The sequence below is a fragment of the Lagopus muta genome, chromosome 28 (genome assembly GCF_023343835.1).
Source record: "Lagopus muta isolate bLagMut1 chromosome 28, bLagMut1 primary, whole genome shotgun sequence".
In the NCBI taxonomy this organism is placed as follows: Eukaryota; Metazoa; Chordata; class Aves; order Galliformes; family Phasianidae; genus Lagopus; species Lagopus muta.
The window spans coordinates 536,410-559,855 of NC_064460.1; the positions used below are offsets into that span (position 1 = coordinate 536,410).

The 23,446-nt window shown below is 48.6% G+C and overlaps 3 protein-coding genes across 54 annotated transcripts in view; 2 read left to right on the forward strand and 1 right to left on the reverse strand.

The window, feature by feature from the left end:
• Positions 1–23,446, reverse strand: part of LOC125685583 (zinc finger protein 664-like) — a 233,337-nt gene that overhangs the window by 165,713 nt on the left and 44,178 nt on the right. For 2 of the 22 annotated variants that reach the window (XM_048928741.1, XM_048928745.1), the window contains exon 1: positions 19,774–20,018. The exons of 7 other annotated variants lie outside the window; for them this stretch is intronic. Coding sequence is in view for 5 of the 15 variants with exons in the window: in XM_048928768.1 (XP_048784725.1) it covers positions 16,375–17,726; positions 17,832–17,942; positions 18,395–18,521 (1,590 nt within the window). In the remaining 10 variants the exon portion in view is untranslated. Of the gene's footprint in view, positions 1–15,524; positions 17,727–17,831; positions 17,943–18,394; positions 18,522–18,711; positions 18,794–19,083; positions 19,242–19,773; positions 20,021–20,693; positions 20,809–23,446 lie in introns of those variants that run through there. 13 more of the 22 variants (XM_048928757.1, XM_048928734.1, XM_048928768.1 and 10 more) reach the window with 13 other exon arrangements.
• The window catches only part of LOC125685589 (zinc finger protein 501-like), a 206,178-nt gene that overhangs the window by 158,209 nt on the left and 24,523 nt on the right, over positions 1–23,446 (forward strand). The window lies entirely within an intron of this gene.
• The window catches only part of LOC125685593 (zinc finger protein 501-like), a 121,404-nt gene that overhangs the window by 31,600 nt on the left and 66,358 nt on the right, over positions 1–23,446 (forward strand). The window lies entirely within an intron of this gene.

Genomic DNA, 23,446 nt, shown 5'->3' on the forward strand with positions numbered 1-23,446 from the left:
TTGTACATGCCAGGTTACTCTGGCAAGCAGTTAAATGAAACTGGAGCTAAGAATCAAACAGTATTAACTGATTGAGAATTTTAAGCCTGCCTTTAACACAAACACGGAAAAACAAGATTATAGCCCCAAAAGTTTCAGAAATCATGAATAAGAAACGCTTAGGAGGGTGGGTATCAGGGATACCTGGCAGACCCAAAAATGCAGCCCTAAAGAGAAGTTAAGTTAAAAGCAAGAGTTAGCCCAGTCAGGGTAAAGCAGAGCCCTTTGAGGATATGTGACTGTAGAAAGATAAAAGAAATAATAGATAGTTTTTGGAGTTTGGATTAGTGATTGAATATGGATCCAAATACAGTACTCCAAACCTAAATGAATAAGTAAATAGATAGATAGGTAAATAAATAAATAAATGGAAAACAAGTGCTATAGTTTGGAACAAGATTTGAGGACAAGTAATAGAATAGTTGAATGCATACGCTCAGTGGTGAAAAATCCATACACCTTATTACGCAAGTTAAGGAATCAGTAAGTGGAGTTTACCTTCTGGACTTGAAGAATGCCTTTTCTGCCTGCTTTGGCCAAAGGAAGCCTAAGGTTATTTGCCTTTGAATAGAAAAGCCCTAGGATGGGGAGAAAAGACTCAGTTAATCTGAACAGTGTTACCCAGGGTTGTGAGAACAGCTCAATGATTTTTGAGAGCTGGTCAACTCAGGAACCTGAGACTTGGGTTCCTGCATCCCAGAGTGGAGCCTTACTGCAGTACGTGGACGTCACAGAAACCAAGAGGACTGTGTGCAATGGACGGTGAGTTTGCTGAATTTCTTGTTGAAATGATGATCAAGTTTCTCAACAGAAAGACATACCTGGGATATGAGATTACAGCTGGACTTCAACCCTTAAGGACTGCCAGGAAAGAAGCCATCTGCCAACCCCCTGAGTCACAAACTGCCAAGGAACTCCGTAGGAATGACAGGATGGTGCCGACCGTGGGTGCACAGCTAGGGACTGTTGGTGAAGCCAAAATATTACAAGAAATGGGAAGGCAAGGTGGGCATTCCCTAAACTGAAATAAGAACTCATGAAGGCCCTCTGCTTTGGGGCTACCAGAAATGCTCACATAATAAAACAAGGAATGGCCCTGGGAGTCCTTGCCCAGAACCTTGGGCAGTGGCACACTTCTCCAAACAGCTGGATGAAGTGAGTAAGGGGTGGCCGGGATGCTTGAGGGCAGTGGCTGCGCCAGTACTCAGGTGTTGCTAGGCCAAAGAATAACAGTTTTTATACCTCATACAGTGTCTGTTGTATTGGAGGTAAAAAGGGAGACATTGGCTCTCGCTCCAAAGGTTCCTGAAATCCCAGGCCATCCTGGTAGAGCAGGATGACGTAGAAATAATTGCAACCCAGTATCTTCCTTAGTGGAACTCCTGGAACACCAGTATTTTGTAACAGCTTTGGAACAACTGAAGCTGCATCTTCCAGCCAGTCGGACCTGAAGGACAAGCCCTTAGAAGACGCAGAAGACACCTGGTTTACCGACGGTAGCAGTTTTGTGAGACAAGGAAACTGTAAGGCAAAATATGCAGTAGCTGCAACTGACAAGGTAATTGAAGCATGACCATTACTTGAGGGGACTTTCCCTCAAAGGGCTGAAATAACTGCCTGGACAGGAGCTTTAATTTTATGGATGGATGCTAATTATGTATTTGGGATGCTACACAGAGTACCATCTGAAAAGAGCAAGGACTGCACATACAAGATAAAACAGCAGAGAATCATAGAATCATAGAATCACAAGGTTGGAAACGACCTATTAGATCATCTGGTCCAACCATCTCCTCGTCACCATTGCCGCTACTAGCACTAAACCACATCACGCAGCACGTCATCCAGATGCCTCTTGAACACTGCCAGGGACGGCAACTCCACCATCTCTCTGGGCAGCCATTCCAGTGCCTGACCACTCTCTGAGAGAAAAAGTTCTTCCTTATGTCTAATCTAAACCTCCTCTGACACAACTTGCGGCCATTACCCCGTGTCCTGCTTGTTGCCTGGGAGAAGAGGCCAAATCCCTCTTCACCACAACCTCCCTTCAGGAAGTTGTAGAGTGCAATGAGGTCTCCCCTGAGCCTCCTCTTCTCCAGACTGAACAATCCCAGCTCCCTGAGCCGCTCCTCATAAGGCCATAAGCTCCAGACCCCTCACCAGTTTTGTTGCCCTTCTCTGGACGTGCTCCAGGACCTCAACATCTTTCCTGTAGCAAGGAGCCCAAAACTGAACACAGTACTCGAGGTGCAGCCTCACCAGTGCTGAGTAGAGGGGGATGATCACCTCCCTGCTCCTGCTGGCCACACTATTTCCAATGCAGGCCAGGATGCCATTGGCCCTCTTGGCCACCTGGGCACACGGCCAGCTCATGTTCAGCCGAGCATCAACCAACACCCCCAGGTCCTTCTCTTCTTCACACTCATCCAGCCACTCACCCCCAAGCCTGTAACGCTGCATGGGATTATTGTGGCCAAAGTGCAGGACCTGACACTTGGCCTTGTTGAACCTCATCCCATTCACGTCAGCCCAGCAGTCAGCCTGTCTAAATCCCTCTGAAGGGCTCCCTACCCTCAGGCAGATCGACACCACCTCCCAGCTTGGTGTCATCTGCAAATTTACTGAGGGTACATTCAGTTCCTTCATCCAGGTCATCAATAAAGATATTAAACAAAATGGGCCCCAGTATTGACCCCTGGGGGACACCACTTGAAACGGGTCACCACCTGGACTTCACTCCATTCACCATGATCCGCTGGGCACGGCCCTGTAGCCAGTTCCTTACCCAAAGAAGTGTCTATCTGTTCAGAACACGGGCAGCCAGTTTCCCCAGAAGAAGCCTATGAGGGACCGTGTCAAAGGCTTTGCTGAAGTCTAGGAAGACTACATCAGCAGCCCTTCCCTCATCTACCAGCCTGGTCACCCAGTCATAGAAGGAGAGATGAGGTTGGTCAAGCACAACCTGCCTTTCACAAACCTGTGCTGGCTGGGCCTGATCCCCTGGACACTGCGCACATGCCGTGCAGTCTCATCCAAGATGATTTGCTTCATAACTTTCCCTGGTACTGAGGTCTGGCTAACAGTCCTACAGTTCCCCGGATCCTCCTTACAGCCCTTCTTGTAGAATGGAGTCACGTCACATCAGCAGGCCTCCAATCCTCTGGGACCTCACCAGTTAACCAGGAGCATTGATAGATGGCCGAGAGCGGCTCGGCAATCACCTCTCTGACTGTCTCCTCCAGAATTGTGGGGGCATATTCTGAGCAGCGTCCCAGACTTCCAGATCGGGGCATAAAAAGCCCAGAAGATAATTGATCTGGCTATTAAAGGCTGATGTAGTGTAGGCATTGAGAACCTCAGCCCTCTCCTTGTCCTCAGTGGCCACATTCCCTGCTGCATCAAGTATAGGATGAGAATTATCTTTGGTTCTTCTTTTGCCGTTGATACATTTATAAAAGGATTTTTTATTGTCTTTTATTGCAGAGGCCAACCTGCACTCAAGTTGGGCTTTTGCCTTCCTAACTTCCTTCCTGCATACCTTAGCTACTTCTTTGTAATCTCCCCAAGTAGCCTGTCCCTTCTTCCAGAGGATGTAGACTCTTTTTTCTCCCTGAGTCTCAACAGTAATTCCTGGCTCATCCACACTGGTCATCTTCCCCTACAGCTCGCCTTACGGCACTCAGGGACAATTCTGTTCTTGCGCCTTTAAGATTTCCATCTTGAGGAGCATCCAGGCTTCCTGGGGCCCTTTAGGTGCACAAGCATGATGTCAACCTACCAAGGAGCGTGGCTGTTACACATTGTAAAGGAAATCAGAAAGGTAACACTGCACAGGAAACTGGAAATAAGACGGTGGGTCAGGTGGCAGAACAGGCAGTTGAAGAAGACTTTTTAATTCCAGACGGTCAACTGAAAATCTTTAAACCTGAGTCAGAACCTGTAATATATTCTAGAGAGGATTGGAATCTAATTAATGATTTAGAAGGGAGGGCAACAATGGCAAATTGATTTCTCGGAACTCCCAAGAAAAGGGGAGTATCCTTGTATGTTGGTACTGGCGGATACTTTTCCTACAGAAGCCAGAGGCATTCCCTTGTAGAACTAATAAGGCACATGGAGTAATTTAAGTATCGTTGGGTTATTCCAAGATGCTGAGGAACTATTTGGTCTGTCAAGGAAAGTGCATTGTCAAAAGTGAAACTCATAAAGAAAAGATGAATTGGTTACTAATTTGCTTTATTTCATAGTGATATCTCTGGCAAGTTGATGTTGTGTGCTGTTACATTTTGTATTTTGGTTATAACAGTACTATGTTTTGTGTTACATTTATTTGTTATTGTTAAATGTGTGATTGTCACTCTTCTCCTTTCTATTGGGATCAACCTTACATCTCTATACTTAACAATGGCCTCTATTAAGAAAGTAATAACACTCTCATTAGTGGGCATGAACATCATAGCGGAAGTAATACAATGAGTAGGAGTCATTCGGGTAAAGGTTTCTGGTGGCTGGGCGGAGTTGGGAGAGCTCAAACTCCCACCAGGCATAGTGAGAACTCTTTGGAGCCAGTATCAAAATCCAAGAAGGGTTAAAAGGGTAAATAACCCACTGGTAAGGTATAATACAGGATACCTTGAGAGCCCTTATCCCGGTCTTAGGAGTAGCTCAGCTGGTTTGGGTTAAACAGGACCCCCCAAATGCGAAGACAGGGATGACCTGAAAGCTACCAAAACAAAGGACGTAATGCACAACATGGACAATTAGCTTACTAAACTTTCTCCACAGAAAGCCTAAGTAGCACAGCCACAAGTAACCCATTTGTGTTATGGAATCACTTCAGGATTCCCGAGCCCTAGGAAACAGCTGGGGGACTCTGGAAGGAGCTCCAGACTGTCCTAGGGATAACGAGGTATCCTAGTGTTCCTACAACCAAGGAACACTGGTAAAGCCGCTCTATGCCCTTCTGAAATCCTGCCCAAAGGTCCTCATAGAGGTTGAGGAAGAGAAATAAGAGGAAGGGTTAACTGTGGCAATTAGACACAGACTCAGTTGTTAGTGAAGAACAAAAAACTTTTATTGTGGGCAATGAACTTGAACAATGTGCACGTGTATAACCAAGATGTTATAATCACAATACAATTGTGTATAATCAATAGATATCAAGATGTTATAATTGCAATATAATCAAAAGAGTAAGGCAAAGCAAACAAGGATCACAAAAGAGAATAAGTAGAAGAGCTTACCCTTGGGTTGAGCTCACTAGAAGATACCAAAGAGGAGGATCTCCAGAAGAGATCCTTCCCCTCTGGTAGCCAGCTCTTAAATAGGTCCAGGAGGGGTGGAGCCTGGCTCCACCCCTTCCGGCAGCACAGGTGAATTGCCTTCACCTGTGCTCCTCTGGCTGACTCATGGCTCACCTCAGGTGATCAATCAGAGGTTCAGGCCGTGACTCAGCAGTTCCCATACACTCCACCCCTTCACGGCGTGAACCAATGATCAGGTTAACAAAAGGGTAAGCTTTCCCTAATACAGAGATCCGGTATATCGCGACGCTTATACAATTTTATCGCGACGTATGTTGGTACAGTTCAAGACAAGTGATGATTAGTGAATGTCCATACTCTTCTATGGGCCAGTGCTCGATGATGTGCCTGGAGGCATGAGGTCCTGAGGTGCAAGTCCATTCTATGTTCCATCAGTCCCATGCAGACCATCACCGGGTGTTTTACGTGATCTGACAGCAACACTGGAACGCTTGATGGCATTTTGTTCCTTCCGGTGGTCCTGAAGGCTCACAGACTCACGGGGAGTAATACAGATGTTTTACAGGTACCAGGAGGGGAAGGTCTGCTCTCCAGGGCAAGATACAGGCCGTATTTCTGTCTTGGGTCAACACTTCCGCTTGTACTGGGGCACGTCCTGGCCGCCTGTACCACACCTTTTTGCCGGATATCTGTGGCTGCATAACGATATCAGGCACCAAAGGAGGTGTCCTGATCTGCCATAGGGACATGATGGGGGTCCCTTTAGCAATAAAGATCGGAGTGTTGACCATAATATCAGTAGGCCATGTACCTATTACTGGAGGGACTACTGAGCCTCCCACCTCCAATAGTCTCCCCCAAGGTGCAAGTAGGCCACACCACTTGGGTCCTACCTGCACCTTCCAGGGCCATTTTATTTTATGGGTACCTGGCTCTAAGTTTTCAGGGGCAGGGAGCAGAAGATTATTTTCATTACCAATTTGGGGTCTTACCTGATGATCAGTGCCCGTAATTTGGATCCTAAGCGGGGTGGCCCATGTCGTCTGCAACATTCTCAGGGCACTGGGTCTGCCATCTCGAGGTCTTTCATTCAGGTCCCGCAGGGTTTCATACAGTCTTTTTGTCCACCCCTGCAAGGACTGGGAGTCTGTCTTCAGGGCAGCCTTAAGAATACCATTATAACGTTCGATGAGGCCTGCCCCTGTTGGATTATATGGCAGGTGGAATCGCCATTCGATGTTATTTTCTTCTGCCCAGCGCTGTATCGTTGCACCAGTAAAATGAGTCCCTTGGTCGCTCTCGATGACTTGAGGTGTCCCGTAGGCAGACATCAGTTTAGTGAGTGCCTTGATGGTATATGCCTGGTTTGCTTTCGGTACTGGATAGGCCTGCAGTAGCCCACTTGCAGTGTCGACATAGGTCAGGGCATATCTTGCCCCTTCGGAACGAGGAAGGGGCCCGATGTAATCGACCTGCCATCACTGGAGAGGATTGTGTCCCCTAGCAAGATGGGCTGTTGTTTCGGGCAACGATCTCGGTCTCATCTTGGAGCAAGCGTCGCAATCCTGGCATGCCTGGACGATATCAGATAGTTGTATGGGCAGTCCCCATGCTTTAGCAGCTGCCCACATTGTCTTTTGTCCAGCATGCCGTAGCTTCTGATGTAACCAGCGGGCGATGTTCTCAGATGGTGAATTCTCAATCCATCGAACTCGGGCCAATGTGTCGGCTTCATCGTTTCCCGGTGACTGTAGGGGCTGATGACCAGAAACATGGTAGACACGTACAGTCCTGCGTTTGACCGTATTCCATATATCTAACCACATGTCTTTGCCCCAGATCGGTCGGGCGTGGATAGTCCATTCCTGGGTGGCCCACTGTGCAATCCAGAGAGTGAGCCCCCGGTACACAGCCCAACTATCTGTGCAGATGTTCAGGATACCATCACCGGGTTCCTTGGTTATAACCATCCACACGGCTCGCAGTTCTGCCCATTGGCTGCTCTGACCATCCCCCTCATCGAACCAGATTGTCTCGGTGGAAGGATGGTATGCTATTGCTCTCCACTTGCTCGGGTTGCCCTTGCTGGACCCATCTGTGTACCAGGCATCTTCAGGGATAGGATATTTTCCCTCCTGAACGGGACTCTTCTCTGGTGGAGCGACCAGTATTTCTTTTGGTGCATCACTGTGATACGTCACTGGGCCTAGGATCTTCTGAAGTTCTTCTTTCAAGGGGGATGAAGACAGACTGCTCCTTTGGCTGAGATAGGCGACCCATCGTGCCACTGTTTGTGCTTGGGCCACCCCTGTCTTAGGAAGGTGGGTCAGGTCCTTCACCCACCCCTGAATTGGCAGAGTGGTCTTGACTATAACTGCAGCTGTCTGAGTTACTGGCTCTACTGCCTGTAATGCCAAATAGGCAGCCAATAACTGTTTTTCAATCATACTGTATCTTTCTTCTGCTCCGTGCCAAACCTGAGACCAGAAACCAATGAGGGTCCAAACAGAACTCTGGCGCTGCCACAGGCCCCAACCGAAGCCGTCTTGAGTAACATGAACGTCCAACTCGGCTGGGAGGGTAGGATCGAATATACCCAATGCCTGAGCTTGTTTAACTGCCAGTTTTGCTTGTTGGAAAGCATCCTGTTCGGTTTTCCCCCAGGCCCATAGCTGCCCCTTTTTTGTGAGTCTGTATAGTGGCCTTAGCAGCTGCGCTAGGTGAGGTATAAAGGAACGCCAATAACCCAATATACCTAGAAACTCTTGCAGCTGCTTTGATGTTGTAGGGACTGGGAATGCCTGAACCTTATCTATAACAGCACTGGGTAGCACCTTGGTCTTTCCTGACCAAACCACCCCCAGGAATTTTACGGACAGGCCTGGACCTTGCACCTTTTGGGGATTTATAGCCCATCCCCTTTGTTGCAAATAGGCAGTTAATGAATCAGCTGCCTGTCCTACTACCTCCAGTGAGTCGGATGTCAACAGGAGATCATCAATATAATGATATAGGTTAACATCATCAGGTTTTCTCCAGTCAGCCAGGTCACGCGCCACTAGATTGTGACAATACGTTGGTGAATGCACGTACCCCTGTGGCAGGACCTGAAAGGTCCACTGCCTGCCTCCCCACGTAAACGCAAACTGATCTTGCGATTCCTCAGCAATTGGGATACTGAAGAATGCATTTGCTAGATCTAGGACACAATGGTAGGTTTTTATCTCCCTACTCAATGTGTCCATCAGGGAAGCAATATTGGGTACGGCCGCATGAATAGGCGGCGTGACCTTATTTAATTCTCTGTAATCTACTGTCATCCTCCATGTGCCATCCGACTTTCGCACCGGCCATATGGGGGAGTTATACGGGCTGTGTGCAGGTCTTATAATGCCCACTTTTTCTAATTCCTGCACCGTTCTCGATATTTCATCTTGCCCACCCGGGAGTCTATACTGTCTAACGTTAGTAATCCGGCGCGGTTTCGGCAGGCAAACAGGCTCATGTTTCGCATGGCCTCTTAATATTGCCTGCACCGCCCGGATACTGATACATCTTTGTCGAAGTCTGAACTCTCCCACAGTTGTTTGGAGAGCCAGACCCCATAGAATGTCTATGCCCAGGATGTATTCTTGGACTGGGGCAATAGACACCTTGTACTCCCGGGGTGGGAGACGCCCAACCCCCAATTTTAACCATGTTTGGGTGACAGGAATAGTCTGTCCCCCAAAACCACCAATCATCACTCTGTCGCCATCAAATTTTCCCGGATCTCCATAGATAATTGATGTTTCTGCTCCAGTATCCACTAATGCCATAACTCTCTGAATATTTTTTCGGGACCAATAAATTGTTAATTCTACATAGGGCCTCCGGTCCCGTCTGGAGGCCCTACGGGGACTAACACCCCTCGTCACTGCATGAATTGTGCTAGGGCCAGTGCTTTTGCTTCTGATGGCTCAGGCATTGTGGCCCGAGACACCTGAGGTGGCTTCTTTTTCCTGTTTGGAACAATAAAATCTTCTAGGTTCCATGTTGTTGTTGGAACCCTGTCTATAGCTCTTACCCTTGATTTCTTAGGGTAGCTCTGGAATTTTTGATTGTCCTTTAGTTGTCTCCAGAGCTGGAGAAGGACGTGATTGGGCTGGCGGTCGATCTTAGCAAATTGGACCCCAGCCCGAATTAAATCATTAAACATTTGTTTTCGGGATACCCTTATGGGTCCCGATCGAGGAGCTCGAGTAGCCGGCATTCTGGTTTTATTTACCGGCAGGACCTCTGCTTCCTCCAAAAACCGAATATTGCGCCTAGTCCGCAGGCGTTCTGTTTCTCCCAAATCGGCAACTAACTGGGCAACCTGCTGGACTACGGCTTCTGATGCTACAAGGGGATTTAATATTGAAACTAAGGTACCGTACAGATGGGAGGGAGCTTGTTGTAGAATTAAATCTCTCATCCCTGCTGAAAATTTAACCATATCAGGGCCATCAAATGTATCTTCATAGATGGCCTCTCTTACACCCAGTTCACGGATATAGTTCTGAAGGTCCTCCATGGAGGACCACATACCTGTATGTAACGGTATGTCTGATTTATTCGGCCATACCATACGGCAGGCCGCCATTAACCATTCTAATATGGAATGGTTTTCATCACGATATTGATTGCCCACGTATAACCTTTGCCTAAGAGCAGGATGGACAGTCATGGTGGCCAACTTAGATATTTCTGGGCCATTCACCACGACACTTTCTGCCCCAGAATCCCACAGTCTCAATAACCAAGCTGGCACACTTTCTCTGGGCTTCTGCCGAAATCGTTGTACTAAGTCCATTAATTCTGTCGCCGTGTATGGCCGAGCTGTCACATGTAAATGAGTCTGGGCAGGGGGCCATTGATCAGGTGGCACCCCTGCCGGTCTGTCCTGTACTTTTTTTGTTTTTTGGGTTATCACAGGACGGACCTCCAATGGATCAGTTTGAATTGGACATTCAAGGTCTGATTTGGATTTCCTGTTGTCCTGATCAACGAAGTCTGTTGATTCAGGAGCCTGGTCATCATTTATTGAAATATTACGAATTTGGCTTACAGGAAGATGTAGAATTGGCTTCTTCCCCGTTAAAACGCCAAGTTCGTGCTCCAACTTTTCAATGCGATCTTTCAAAAGCTGATTTTCGGTTTCTAAAGTATTATTTCTTGAGTCCGCATGATTTAAAGCGGTTAATAGTGGCCATGCCACCATGGAGGCAGCCAATTGTCTTTCTTTGGTAATGAGAATGTCCTTGCCAAGTCCTTGAAAATAGTCTGCCATGCGATATGGGGAGAGATTGCCCATAACACGTAAGGGACCCCATTTTTCAATGATGGCAGCTAACTCGTAATAGGGCGATCCCTCAAATCCTGGGATCTGCCCTGGAATCATTTTCTCTAGGGGAGTATTGTTCTCCCCCTTGACCCATTTATAGAAGTTCCACAGGAAAGACATGTTAATTTCAGTATAATTAGCCTGCCTGGCTCGCCAAGTGTATAACCAAGATGTTATAATTGCAATATAATCAAAAGAGTGAGGCAAAGCAAACAAGGATCACAAAAGAGAATAAGTAGAAGAGCTTACCCTTGGGTTGAGCTCACTAGAAGATATCAAAGAGGAGGATCTCCAGAAGAGATCCTTCCCCTCTGGTAGCCAGCTCTTAAATAGGTCCAGGAGGGGTGCAGCCTGGCTCCACCCCTTCCGGCAGCACAGGTGAATTGCCTTCATCTGTGCTCCTCTGGCTGACTCATGGCTCACCTCAGGTGATCAATCAGAGGTTCAGGCCGTGACTCAGCAGTTCCCATACAGCAGCTATTCTGGCTATTATTAATCCGACCATTCGCTTAGATCTCTCTATCAATTGCAAAGAAGTTTCTTGGAGGATTTCCATTCCCTTGTCAGCATACCAATAATGTGTCAAATTTACAGGAAGATAGACGTAATCAGGTTGCTTTACTAACAAGAAGGAACTACTGCTACTATTAAGACAATTAGAGATTACACAATCGGTACAACTCACTATGCTATTCACAATATTTAGTGGTCCGCTTAAAAAGGCATAAGGTTCTGGAACACAAACTCGCATATAAAACTCAGTTGTATAACTCTCTGCAGTCATTGCCCATTTATTATTTATTTGAATCCAAATCAATGAATTAATTGGACCAATTAATTGGATTAATTGATTAATGGACCAAATTAATTGGTCGCCCTTGATTTCCTATCATATTCCAATCACAGATAGTGGAATCAATGCACACTGTTTCGTTAGCTCGACATGCTCTCCATAAAGGTGCAAATTCTGTTTTTGGAGTGATTGTGCTTTGACATAAAGGAAAATTTAAGGGAGGCGTTCCAGAACCTCTTGTCCCTTTAGCTAAATCTATATAGAGAAAATTCAGAGCCCAATGAATTCCTGTTGAAACATTGGTATCCCAATCTTGCTGCATTATAATTTGTTCACACAATGGATTCGTCTAGGTTAGAATCAGTCTCTGCATCTTTCTTCGCAGTTTTCCCATTTTGGTTTTGGGCATGATGGACGTATCTCTCCGGTATCCACCGTGGTGAGGTTTCGTCTGTAGGGAAAAAACAAACATATCCTCTGCCCCAAATTAGTACAGGATCAGGACCATAAATTTTACCGTCTATTGGATTTCTCCAATATGCTATTGGTTTATCTCTTTTTATTACTCCAATGTCTATCCACAGCCAATTTTCTGTCATCATCCAATGTCAAAAAATTTAAAACAAACAATGCATGTGATAACATAGAGGACGGAGTATCTTTAATTCCTCATGTCCCCCTTTTTATTTTCTTTAGTTGAGTTTTCAATAAATGATTAAATTTTTCTACTATGCCTTGGCCTTCTGGATTATATGGAATTCCAGTTTTATGGTAAATTTTAAAATGTCAACAAAAGGTTGCAAAACCGCTACTTACATAAGCTGGCCTGTTATCGGTTTTTAATGATTTCGGTGTTCCCATAACGCTAAAACAATGCAAAAGATGGTTGCATACATGAGAGAGTTTTCACCAGACAAGGCTGAGGCTACTGCAAAGTGAGAGAAAGTGTCAATTGTTACATGGACATAAGAAGATTTTCCAAAAGAAGGTACATGTGTGATATCCATCTGCCATAAATCATTAGGCATTAATCCTCTGGGGTTCACTCCAAAATGAGGAACTGGTAATAAAGGGGCACAAGAAGAACCGTTCCGCATATTCGGAAGTCCAAAGCAAATATTCACCTCCACTTAACACAGCCTTTGCCAAGCTTTTCCAGTCAGAAGGGGGGAGAATATTAGCAGCTTTAAGCTCTTTCAGTTGTTTAAAAGGAATAGGCTCATAATCATTCAGAATGCCACCGTTTGCAAGTTGACGCTGTATGACAGGGAAAACTTGAGACGGGAAAAGTTGCCCAGAAAATTCATCAATTGTTTCCCCAGCTTTCCTTGCTTCTTTGAGCGCTAATTGCATAGGGGATTGTTGCATAAGCAGAGCGTCTACTCCAGGCGGGGGAGGCATTCGCCCTGCTCGAAAGGCACGCAAAACAGCAAGGGGATCTGATCGAGCCTGATCAACTATCTGTTGTGTCTGCACAGCGGCATTAGCAACCTGTAACGCTGGGAATACAGCCGCTAAGTCCTTATGGTGATATTCAGCAGCCTCTTTTTCTAACTCTCCCCAATCATCAGGGGGTAAAATATCCTTTGTTATGTTAGTGCCAGGAGGTTTACAAGGCGGCAAGTCGTTTGCTAATTTACAAATCAAAGGTTGCTCATATTGGGGAGGGGACAGTGGGGGTGCCGATGGCATAGACGAAGGGATATGATCAAGAGATTTTGATCGCGACAAGGCAGGATATAACTTTTCTGTTGAGCGAGTGGTCCGCTGCCACTTCTCATCTCCCGTGTCTCCTCTGAGACATTCTTTTATTAGAGTCCAAAGCGTAAAGGTATCAATAGGTACCTTCTCAGGACCATGCACAGCATAATAGCCCTGGAGTCTTTCACCTACTTTATTCCAAGTTTCAATATTAATAGTTCCATCCCTGGGAAACCAGGGGCATACTTCCTCTATAAAATCTAAAAAATGACTAATCTGACCCCAAGTCACTTTTACTCCTCGGGCAACTAATAATGATTTCAGCATTGCAGAAAAAATGCCTTGTTCTGTACTTGCAGCTTGTCCCATTTTATTTAACAATCTGTCCAATTCCCTAGTCCTTACCTCCCTATTTTAACTTACCAACCGCGGCTCGTGGGAGGAAGCGACGCCTTTGTCATATGGAGTCCGAGATTCCCGGGTTTCGGCACCAAATGACGGAGACCAGCTCAAGACGCCTGGGACAGACGGGCTTAAGGCTCTGGTGGCGCAAATGCAAAGTTTATTGTTGTTACAGGGTTTTTATATCTTTTAGCTACAGGAGTATACAATACTTAAATCAGATAACAGTCATGTGGCTGACAGCAATACATCATTGCTTAATTAACTCTTTTGTATTATGATCAGTACAGTGATCAAAAGGCGTTCTCTTCACAGAACATGTTCTGCTCTTGGTCACGCAACGAAGAAGCTGTAGCTTATGCTTGCAAGTTTCACATGGCAGTCCTTCCCTTTCAGGAGGGGCCGCATGTTCCCTGTTTGACCCTTTCAGGCCAGCCAGGTCTGTTTTGCTTAACAGTCTTCCTCAAGCAGTAGAACCACTGCGCAGCACGGTTAGGAAGGATGATAGGATTGTATGAACAAAACTCCTCTGAGAAGGGAGTCACCCACCACGACCACCCTTCTTTCTTTCCTGACAGAGGCAGTCTGGAGGCATGGGGATGGCCGCCTCGCCTTAGACTCCCTCCTTGCCTTAGGCTCCCTCCTCGGCAGATCCTCCATCACCTCATTGCTCACCTCACCTTCCATTTCCAGCATGTGAAACCTGTTGCTAAGGGGGATCTGGGGAAGCGGGGCAGGCAGGCATGGCGGGTTCCCATGACGTCGAGTAGGGACTCTCGTCCAACCCTCCTCATCAGTCAGGTCTGTCCTACTCTGATGGGGCTGGGCTTTTGTGAGGGTGTCTTCCTGGCACCCTTTCCTCTGACATGCCAGCCAGTCACCCCAACAGTCTATCTCCTGCTCACATTCCCTGATGGTCCTAGGTTTCTGGACCTCTTCCTTGAGCTCAATCACCAGCTGGAGTAACTCATCCACTTGCTCACACCTCATGCAGGTGTAATCCCTGCCATCTTCCCCAGGTAGCAGCAGGCTCAAGCAGTCCCTGAAGCCAGAGACTTGAACAGACACATTTCTGAGCAGCCCCTCCGTCTGGGTTGCCACAGTCTTCTTGGATTAAACTCGCTGCCTGGTGGAAACCATGTTAGCCTCCCTGTTCTCAATAGGCTGAAACAATACTTCACACCTGCTCTGCTGTGTGGGCATCCATCACACACAGCACACCAGTCACAGGACCGTTCCCACCACATCTCACTCATGCTGATGATGCTGCAGCACACAGGGCCTCCAACTTTGGATGCCAACGTGAAAAACCAGTAACGCATAACAGCCTTGCACATGGGCACCTGGGGGGCTGGTTGTTCCCTTGGGAGCTGCGTCTGTGGCTGTGTTGATTCCATGAGTGCAGAGGTGACCTATGACATTGCTCTCTGCGGGGTGGATGCAAGTACTGGTAGAATTCACCAAGACAAAGCTTCCCAAGTGAACATCCAACCTGAGAATGGAAGTTCCCCTCCTCCCTCCCCAGAATTCCACATCCACAAGCAATACAAACCAATGTAACATCTGAAATAATCCTGTTACTGCAGTCAGGGCACTGCAGTCACAGCTCTGAAGAGACTCATGTCTGCAACAGAAGGACTTTCCCCAGAGCAGAAGGAAAGCAGGGGAGTTCAGAGGCACATAAGTATTCTAACTCTTAATGCAATTAAACATGACGTGTGACAAACCATGGGGGGAAATTCACCATTAAAATGAGTTTTTCAGGAAAAAAAATAATGGGAAAAACAGCTTCACCAGCTCACCAAAATCAACCTCCACTTCCTGCCGACTGCATCCCTAGCACAGCAGCTTTAGCTGAGCACAGCAAATGAGAAGGCCCTGATGCAGGAGGTCTTGCACACACCTTCCAAGTTGAAACTAAAAACCTTCAAGCTCAAAAGGGATCGCTTGCAAGGCAAGCATGCACTGGAGAGCACTCTGGTATCTCTGTGCTGTGGGGATGAGCTGCTGGAACACCGTGTGGGTTTGCACTGCCTTCTGCTCCCACCTCCTCCAGAAACTTGGAGAACAAGCTCAGCTTTTTCTACTTTTATTGGAGACAAGGCTCGGTGTCACACTGCTGCTCTGAGCAACAGAAACACAATGCAGCATGGCTAGGAAGGATGATAGGATTGTATGAAAAAAACATCTTCTACAGAAGCAAGCAGTGGGCAGGAGGAGGCACACAAACCAAATCCTGCTTGCACCTTTCCCTCTCCTCATTCCACATGCTGACATTCATTGTAAGAACAAACAAGACTACACTGAAGAAAGATTCAGAACAACTCAGCTTCTTTATTCATCCTCTACGCCTTCCACTACAGATGATTCTCAGAAAACCTCCAACAGCCACGTTACTGCTCTCCTGACCCTTCTCTCAGGTTCATCAGTGCACTCACAAATTACTGAGAGCAACACATGCACACAGACACACAGAACATCCCTGCACAGCCACTTCTCCTTAGGAAACGGCATCAAAAAGCTGCTGGCAGGAAGAGCAGAAGAAACAGGGCATGGTGAGAGAACTGCTCTGGATAGCAAGGAAAGGCCATCTGAAGCTCCTGGGTTAAGTCCCTTCTGCAGAGGGTGCCAGTCATGCACCAGAAACACTGGAACTCTGCCCTCTGCACAAAGCCCAGTGACCAGGCTGAGACTCTGGCTGAAGCTGTTCCCACGTTTGGAGCTCTGCAGGCTCTGTATCTTGTGTGGCTCTGCTGGTAGGTAATGAGGCTGGAACTACTTTTGAAGGTTCCCAAAGTTTTGATATGCTTCTACAGCCCATGTGTGCTGTGGATGTGCTTGTGGGTGATGAGATCAGATCTGTGTTTAAAGCTCTTTTCACACTCCAGACATTTGAAGGGTCTCTCCCCTGTGTGGATGCGCTGGTGCTGCTTCAGTGCAGAACTGCTCTTGAAGCTCTTCCCACACTCAGAGCACTTGTAGGGTCTCTCCCCTGTGTGGATGCGCTGGTGGCACTTCAAATCATAACTCCTTGAGAAGCTCTTCCCACACTCTGAGCACTTGTAAGGTCTCTCCTCTGAGTGCATACGCTGGTGAAGCTTCAATTCGGAACTCCATTTGAAGCTCTTCCCACACTCACAGCACTTGTAGGGTCTCTCTCCTGTGTGGATGAGTTGGTGGTAGGTGAGTTGGGATCTCCATTTGAAGCTCTTCCCACAGTCAGAGCACCTGTAGGGTCTCTCCTCTGAGTGGAAGCGTTTGTGGCTCTTCAAATCAGAACTGCTTTTGAAGCTCTTCCCACACTCAAAGCACTTGTAGGGTCTCTCCTCTGAATGCATACGTTGGTGGTACTTCATAACAGAACTGCTTTTGAAGCTCTTCCCACACTCACAGCACTTGTAGGGTCTCTCTCCTGTGTGGATGAGTTGGTGGTAGGTGAGTTGGGATCTCCATTTGAAGCTCTTCCCACAATCAGAGCACTTGTAGGGTCTCTCCTCTGAGTGCATACGCTGGTGGCTCTTCATAACAGAACTGCTTTTGAAGCTCTTCCCACACTCAAAGCACTTGTAGGGTCTCTCCTCTGAATGCATACGTTGGTGGCTCTTCATAACAGAACTGCTTTTGAAGCTCTTCCCACACTCAAAGCACTTGTAGGGTCTCTCCTCTGAATGCATACGTTGGTGGTACTTCATATCACAACTGCTTTTGAAGCTCTTCCCACACTCACAGCACTTGTAGGGTCTCTCTCCTGTGTGGATGCGTTGGTGGTAGGTGAGTCGGGATTTCCATTTGAAGCTCTTCCCACAGTCAGTGCACTTGTATGCACTCATTGCTGAGCGTACGCACTGGTGGTTAACGATGCTGGAATCTTTTTCAAAGCTGTTTCCACACTCTGTGCATGGATTCTGCTTTTCCTTCTGGCACACATCCTTGCTCCTGGGTTCTTCACGCTCCTTTTGACCTATGTTCGAGTCCAGTGGGCTCCTTCCTTTCTCTTGCAGACACTTTCCCAGTGGCATCGTGGTGATGTGCTCTGCCTGACCTTGCTCCACGCCTCCTTGGACATCCCTTCTGATTTCTTCCACACAGACACCACCCCACCGCCTTTTGGACACACCACTTTCCTGCAGATCCTCCAGTAGATCTGTAACCCCAGTTCCTGCTGGATGAAAGAGGAAATCCAGAAATAGCACACAGTGACCAAAATAAAACACACACACAGATGGCTCTTCCAGCCCCAACCTCCTCCTTCCCTCCACCACCTCACCTGGGCTGAGGTCTCCTGGCACGGCCTCAGGGCTACGCACATCTGGGATCCAGGGCTCTTCCCCGCCTTCAAGCAGGGAGATCAGCACTGGTCTGGGGGCTGGAAGTGGAGCTTCAAGCAGAGAAACAGGGGAGATGAGAACATTTCCATCATTCTGGCACAGTGCCTGTTCAACAGCTCTACTCTGTGTCCCTCTGACAATATATCGGTGACCAAGGCATCAAAATGTCTATGGCAAGTGAATGGAAAATCCTACACTGTAAAGGAGTAAGCAGGGAGTCATCTGTGAGCTGCAGCTGGTGGCACAATATAAAGCCCCAATGGAAGGGCTGGTTCTCTCCCTCCTGGCTGATGCCTGCTTGCCAGCACTGACTATGCGGCGTTTGTGAGCCTGCTGTGCATCCTAATCCCTTCTGAAACTCATGCTTCTCAGCATTTCCTTTGCTGCTGTTGTAGTTATCAATATGGAACTGCATGGTGATCACTCAAGGCCCGGCCTGCAGAGGCTCCTTCTGCACAGCCAAAGGTGCCCTAACAAGGAGGAAAGGCAACAAAGCCCTCACCCAGCGAGGCCACGCACTGGTACGTCTCCAGCATCACGTCCCGGTAGAGCGCTCGCTGCGCAGGGTCCAGCAGCGCCCACTCCTCCCTGCAGAAATACACGGCCACCTCCGCAAAGCTCACGGGCTCCTGCAAGTAAAGAGGCTCCTTGCTGGGAACAGCCAAGGCCCAGGGAAGCAGCTCAAACAGGACACAAACTCCCGTCCCAGCCGCTTCTCTGGCCCCAGCACACACACGCTAGCTGAGGCCACCTCCCTCTCCCCCCGCATTCACATCCCTCACCCCATGGCCTCTCCTGCCTGCTTTCCCCAGCCCCTACCTGAGATGGATGTGCTGTGGCCATCTGCGACTCTCCTGCAGGTGAGATGACCATTGCTGGAAGGCAGAAGTTGAACCGGAGCCTGCAGGGACAAGAGAAGTGGGAGGGGAGCTGTGAGGGAACGCAGCAGTCCCTGTCCCAGCCCAGCCCTCCACAGCCCATCTGTGGGGCACTGCTTGGGGGATGGTACAGCAGGCCTTGCACAGGAAGACAATCAGCAACAGCACTGGTAACTCTCTGGCTAAAGCTGATTACAAATCACAAAGCTCACTCAAACTGGGTGGCTGAAAGCACTGACACCTGGTTCAACAGCTGAGGGTATTTGGACTGTATGCCTGAAGACAAAGCATGGCAATGAGTCACTCATCTTACCCCTAAACAGGGTGCAGCACAAGCGCCCCTCGAGCTCTTCTGCACAGCAATGGGCTGAACGACAGGATCTCCCCACAAGCAGGGATGTCTCTCAAGGTCACAGCTGTACAGAGATCCCTCTCAGCTTGCTATGAAGACACCTTGCTGACACAGATCTTCTGTAAGAGGGGCTAGGTTAGTTTGGAAATTCATGAGCATTTCTAAAGTTATGTGTTACAGTAATGATTTCAAAGTAATTACAATATAATAATTACAAAATAAATACAATAGCCTGGGTTGAAAAGGACCACAATGAACAACTAGTTTCAACCCCTCGCTATGTGCAGGAATGCCATTCAACACATCGGGCAGCCCTGAGCCATGTCCAGCCCACTCTCGAATACCCCAAAGGATTGGGCATCCATGTCCTCCGTGGGTGACCTTTTCATGTCCCTCTCCACCCTCTGAATGCAAAACTTCCTCCTGATATCTAACCTAAGTCGCCCCGGCTCAATTTGAAAGCATTCCCCCATGTACTATCACTATCCACCCACGAAAGCTGTCGTTCCTCCTCCACTTTATGCATTTCCTTCAAGTCCCGGAAGGCCACCACGAGCTCTGCCCAGACCCTTCTCTTCTCCAAGCCAAAAAATCCCACTTCCCCCATTGCACCAAGAATGCCGCGGCGGATGCGTTTCCCTCCTCCCCCACCTGGCGACGCTGCTTCCCATTCAGCTCAGCACGCACACCGCGCTCGCTTCCCGGGGACCTTCTCAGCACCGTGCGCCCTTTGCACGACGCAGCCTGGGCTGCACTTTGCTGACGTGCAGCTCGGGCGCGTTCTCAACGTGTGCTGCAGTCAGCCCACAGACCGCCAGCTTTTCAGCATCTATTGCACAGCCCAGTGCCGGACCTGCTGCAGATGCTGGACGTGCTCAGGGCCCACAGCTGTGCGCTAAAGGCATCTGCAGCTGCTGGGACAGCCCAAACAAAAGCCTTGGCAGGGGTTTGCACGACCCCAGGTGAGCCATCAGCCCAGCGCTAAGCGCATAAAGGGTAACCCGTTACCCTGCCGCTAGAGGCAGATGCTGCCTGCTGGGTCCCCGAAGGGAAACTGCGGGCTGCTGGGGAGGGAGAAGGGACTTGAAATTCCCCCCTTGGAGGCTTCGCATTCAGACGCTCAAAAGGAGGCATCGGGGAGTTCAAAACTTCCATCAATCCTTGCGTGCAGAGCTACGGAGCGAGGTCATCTCGTGTCTCCCGTGGCCCAGAGGGACAAACGCAGGCCCAGCTGCCCTGTGTTCCAGAGAGCCAACCGGGCAGCAGAGCACGCTGAGCTCCTGTGCTCATTTCCTCGCTGTCCCAGCTCCAACCCCTTCCTTCGCCCCTCGGAGCCCAAGCCGGGCTGCAACACGCCTGGGAACCGCTGCTCCCTCGTTGCAGCCCGTCTGGCCCAGCAAACCCGCTGTGCTGGGCGGGAGCTGGAGCCGGGACCGGGCTCCCGCCTGCGCTACAGCGGTGCCGGTTCCGCCCCGCCCGCTGCCGCTCACCGCTCCCCGCTCGCCTCCCGCTGCTGCTGGCAGGGGGCAGGAAGTGTGCGCTCCTCTGCACCAGCCGCGAAGGGCTCCTACCTTGGGTGCGGAGCAGGCTGCTCCCGCCTCTGGTGCAGGCAACCGGGCTCCTGCGAGTCGCGGAGAGCAGAGGATGCCCAGTGCCCTCAGCCCGGAGCTGGCCGCAGCACGGCCTTGCTGCTCCTCCTGCCACCGCCGTGCTGCCCGGATGGCTTCCGGCCAGGCTCTGGCCGCTTCGGCACAGCCTCAGGTGCCGGGCAGCAGTTCCCACAGCGAGCACGCCCCGAGCCGGCTGCCAGGCCTTGGGCAGTTTCACAGCTCGTTCTCCTGGCACATCTGCACCCGGGGAGGGGAGGGATGGGGGCTGCGTTTTGTTACGCTAATGAAGCGTCGCTGTCTGCTGGGTCTCTTTGCTTCCTTTGCTGGGGACATTCGCACAGCCTTGTGGTCACACATCCCCACGTTGCTGTCCTGCCGTTCCTTTAACTCCCCTCACCCGCGAGCAGCTCCCAGCAAGAGGCAATCTCCGGCTGCCTGCTCTCGAGGGCAGCATCTCCCTGCAGCTGGCTCACTTGCTCACTGAGCGCTGCCCATGGCACTGATGTCACGTTTCTACTCGCTGAGCAAGTGAGTTCTATTTGCAACAACTTCCTGTCCTGCTTTCTCAATTCGGTCTTCTGTGCAAGGCATGAGCATGGTTAAGCTGTCTGCTGTACAAGGGCCGGCTCTGTTAAAAACCCTCGAGACCCACACATCCACTGTTGGGCAGAGAAAGAGGCCTGGTACAGACCAGGTATGTTACAGGTACAGGGAGCCATGTGTCTTAAGGAGACGTCCTACGTGGGGTTGCCCTGGGGAATTAGGAAGTCTCCATTACCCAGCAACGGAGGCTTTATAAGTGTGGGAATCAAATGTTGTTTCTGCTTTAGAATTGAATAATATATATATATTTTTAATTTCATGATCTCCGCTATCCTAGTTCTTTTTGGGAGTTCTTCTGCTTAACTTCTCTGATAGTTTACATCACTGATCCTCTAGATGATCCTTCCCAGGAACGCACACTCTGTATAGAGGTGTATGGATGTATATTTTGTCATACACACTGCAAGAATGTCCTGCACGAGATCAAACCAGAGAACAAGTCATGGCCTGCCCGAGGAAGCGCCTGAAGAGACATCGGAAGGCCTGGCATCGTTCCCCCGGTGTTCTTTGTTTAACAGAATCACGCAGAATCCCAGAATGTCATTGTAGTACTCCTGAGGGATTGGGCCCCAAATCCAGAGAATCAGGGGGTGGTAACATGTGAGCTGGGGAGTTCACGGTAGCGTTCTGGAGGGATGGGTAATAGGAGTTCTGAGAGCAGGGGAAAAGTCCCCGGAATGGTGCCTAGAGATAGTGCCTTGGAGAAATGCTTCAAAACTGGAAAATAATCCCAAAACTAGGGGAAAGAACAGGGAAAAGATGTTTAAATACTGTATGCAGTAGAGAGCCACTACAAGGAAAATCATTATTTTGACCAAAAGAGGAGTCTGACGAGGATCGGGCCTGTCAGACTTTGTAGTTATATGAAACAGAACTGGCTTATGTTGCTTAATGGGTGCAAGAAGTAAAGAAATGTTCCTCACAAGAAGGAGTCGAAGCTCAAAGAAAAAGGAGAGAGAAGCAGAAAGATCATAAATGGGATCCCTTAGGTAACTTCGCCCCCCCCCCTTCAATTTCTAAAGCAGTGCAAGCGGCAGTGACCTGTCCAGAGAAGGGGAGTGGGTGCTGCTGATCTGTGCAGGGTCCTGGAGAGAGGATGGGCTCTCGATTACTGAGGGAGTTGGAGTAATGCGAATGGGACCTGGAGAGTTTTCCTTTCTCTAACACTAACCTTACTAATACTTCACTTTACCTCTTTGGGCAGTCTTAGGTCAAAGGGAAATAGGGTATGGTAATGCCTGCTGTTTTTACTAGAAGAGAAGTTAGGAGTTGCAAGAAGAATTCCTTAACTGAGGATCCTATAAGTGTAGCAGAACAATTAGACCAATTTCTAGGGCCTAATTTGTACTCATGGATGGAAAGGATGTTTATCATTGATATGTTGATTATTGGAGAAGGAGGTTGGCAGCTACGCAAGTGTGGGAAATGAATACAGAGGGAAGGTTGGGCTCTGGAGGGAGGCAGAGAGGAAGGATCCTGAGGATAAATTGTACTGATTATTGTCACTGTCCTTGTGATTGTTAAATGTTCGTGTGGTGAAAGTGTTCTGTTATGTGATGTCATGTACGAGGCTGTTATGGAACAAGGGGTGTCTGAAGTGATACGGGAAGAGCCCCTGGGTTGTATTTTGGCTCACTGGAGAAACATTGTTGGTGAGCCAGGGGGAATATTGAATAAGAAACCAGGAACGTAAATGGAGTAACGGGACCAGTTGTATAATTGAGTATCCTAATCATGAGACCAAGTGCTGGGTGTTTGTGGAAGTTGAGGAATTGTGTTGTTTGATTTGTGGATTGTGAAGGCACTGGGAGAAACTGTCTTAATGACATGTGGAAATGCAGTTGTTAATGGTATGTGGAAATGCAGTTGTTAATGGTATGTGGAAATGCAGTTGTTAATGGTATGTGGAAATGCAGTAGAGGGTACAAATAGTGGAATTGTGGAAAAACAAACAAACAGAAAACGGCAAAAAGGTTGAGGAAAACAGTGAGTTTGGGATATTGGAGTTGAGCTGGCATGAGAACACATCCCCTGCCCTCCCCCCCCCCCGCCCCCCCACCGTGGCTTGTAAGAACAACTCGGAGTGGGAGAAAGAGCCGGGGGCCGGAGCC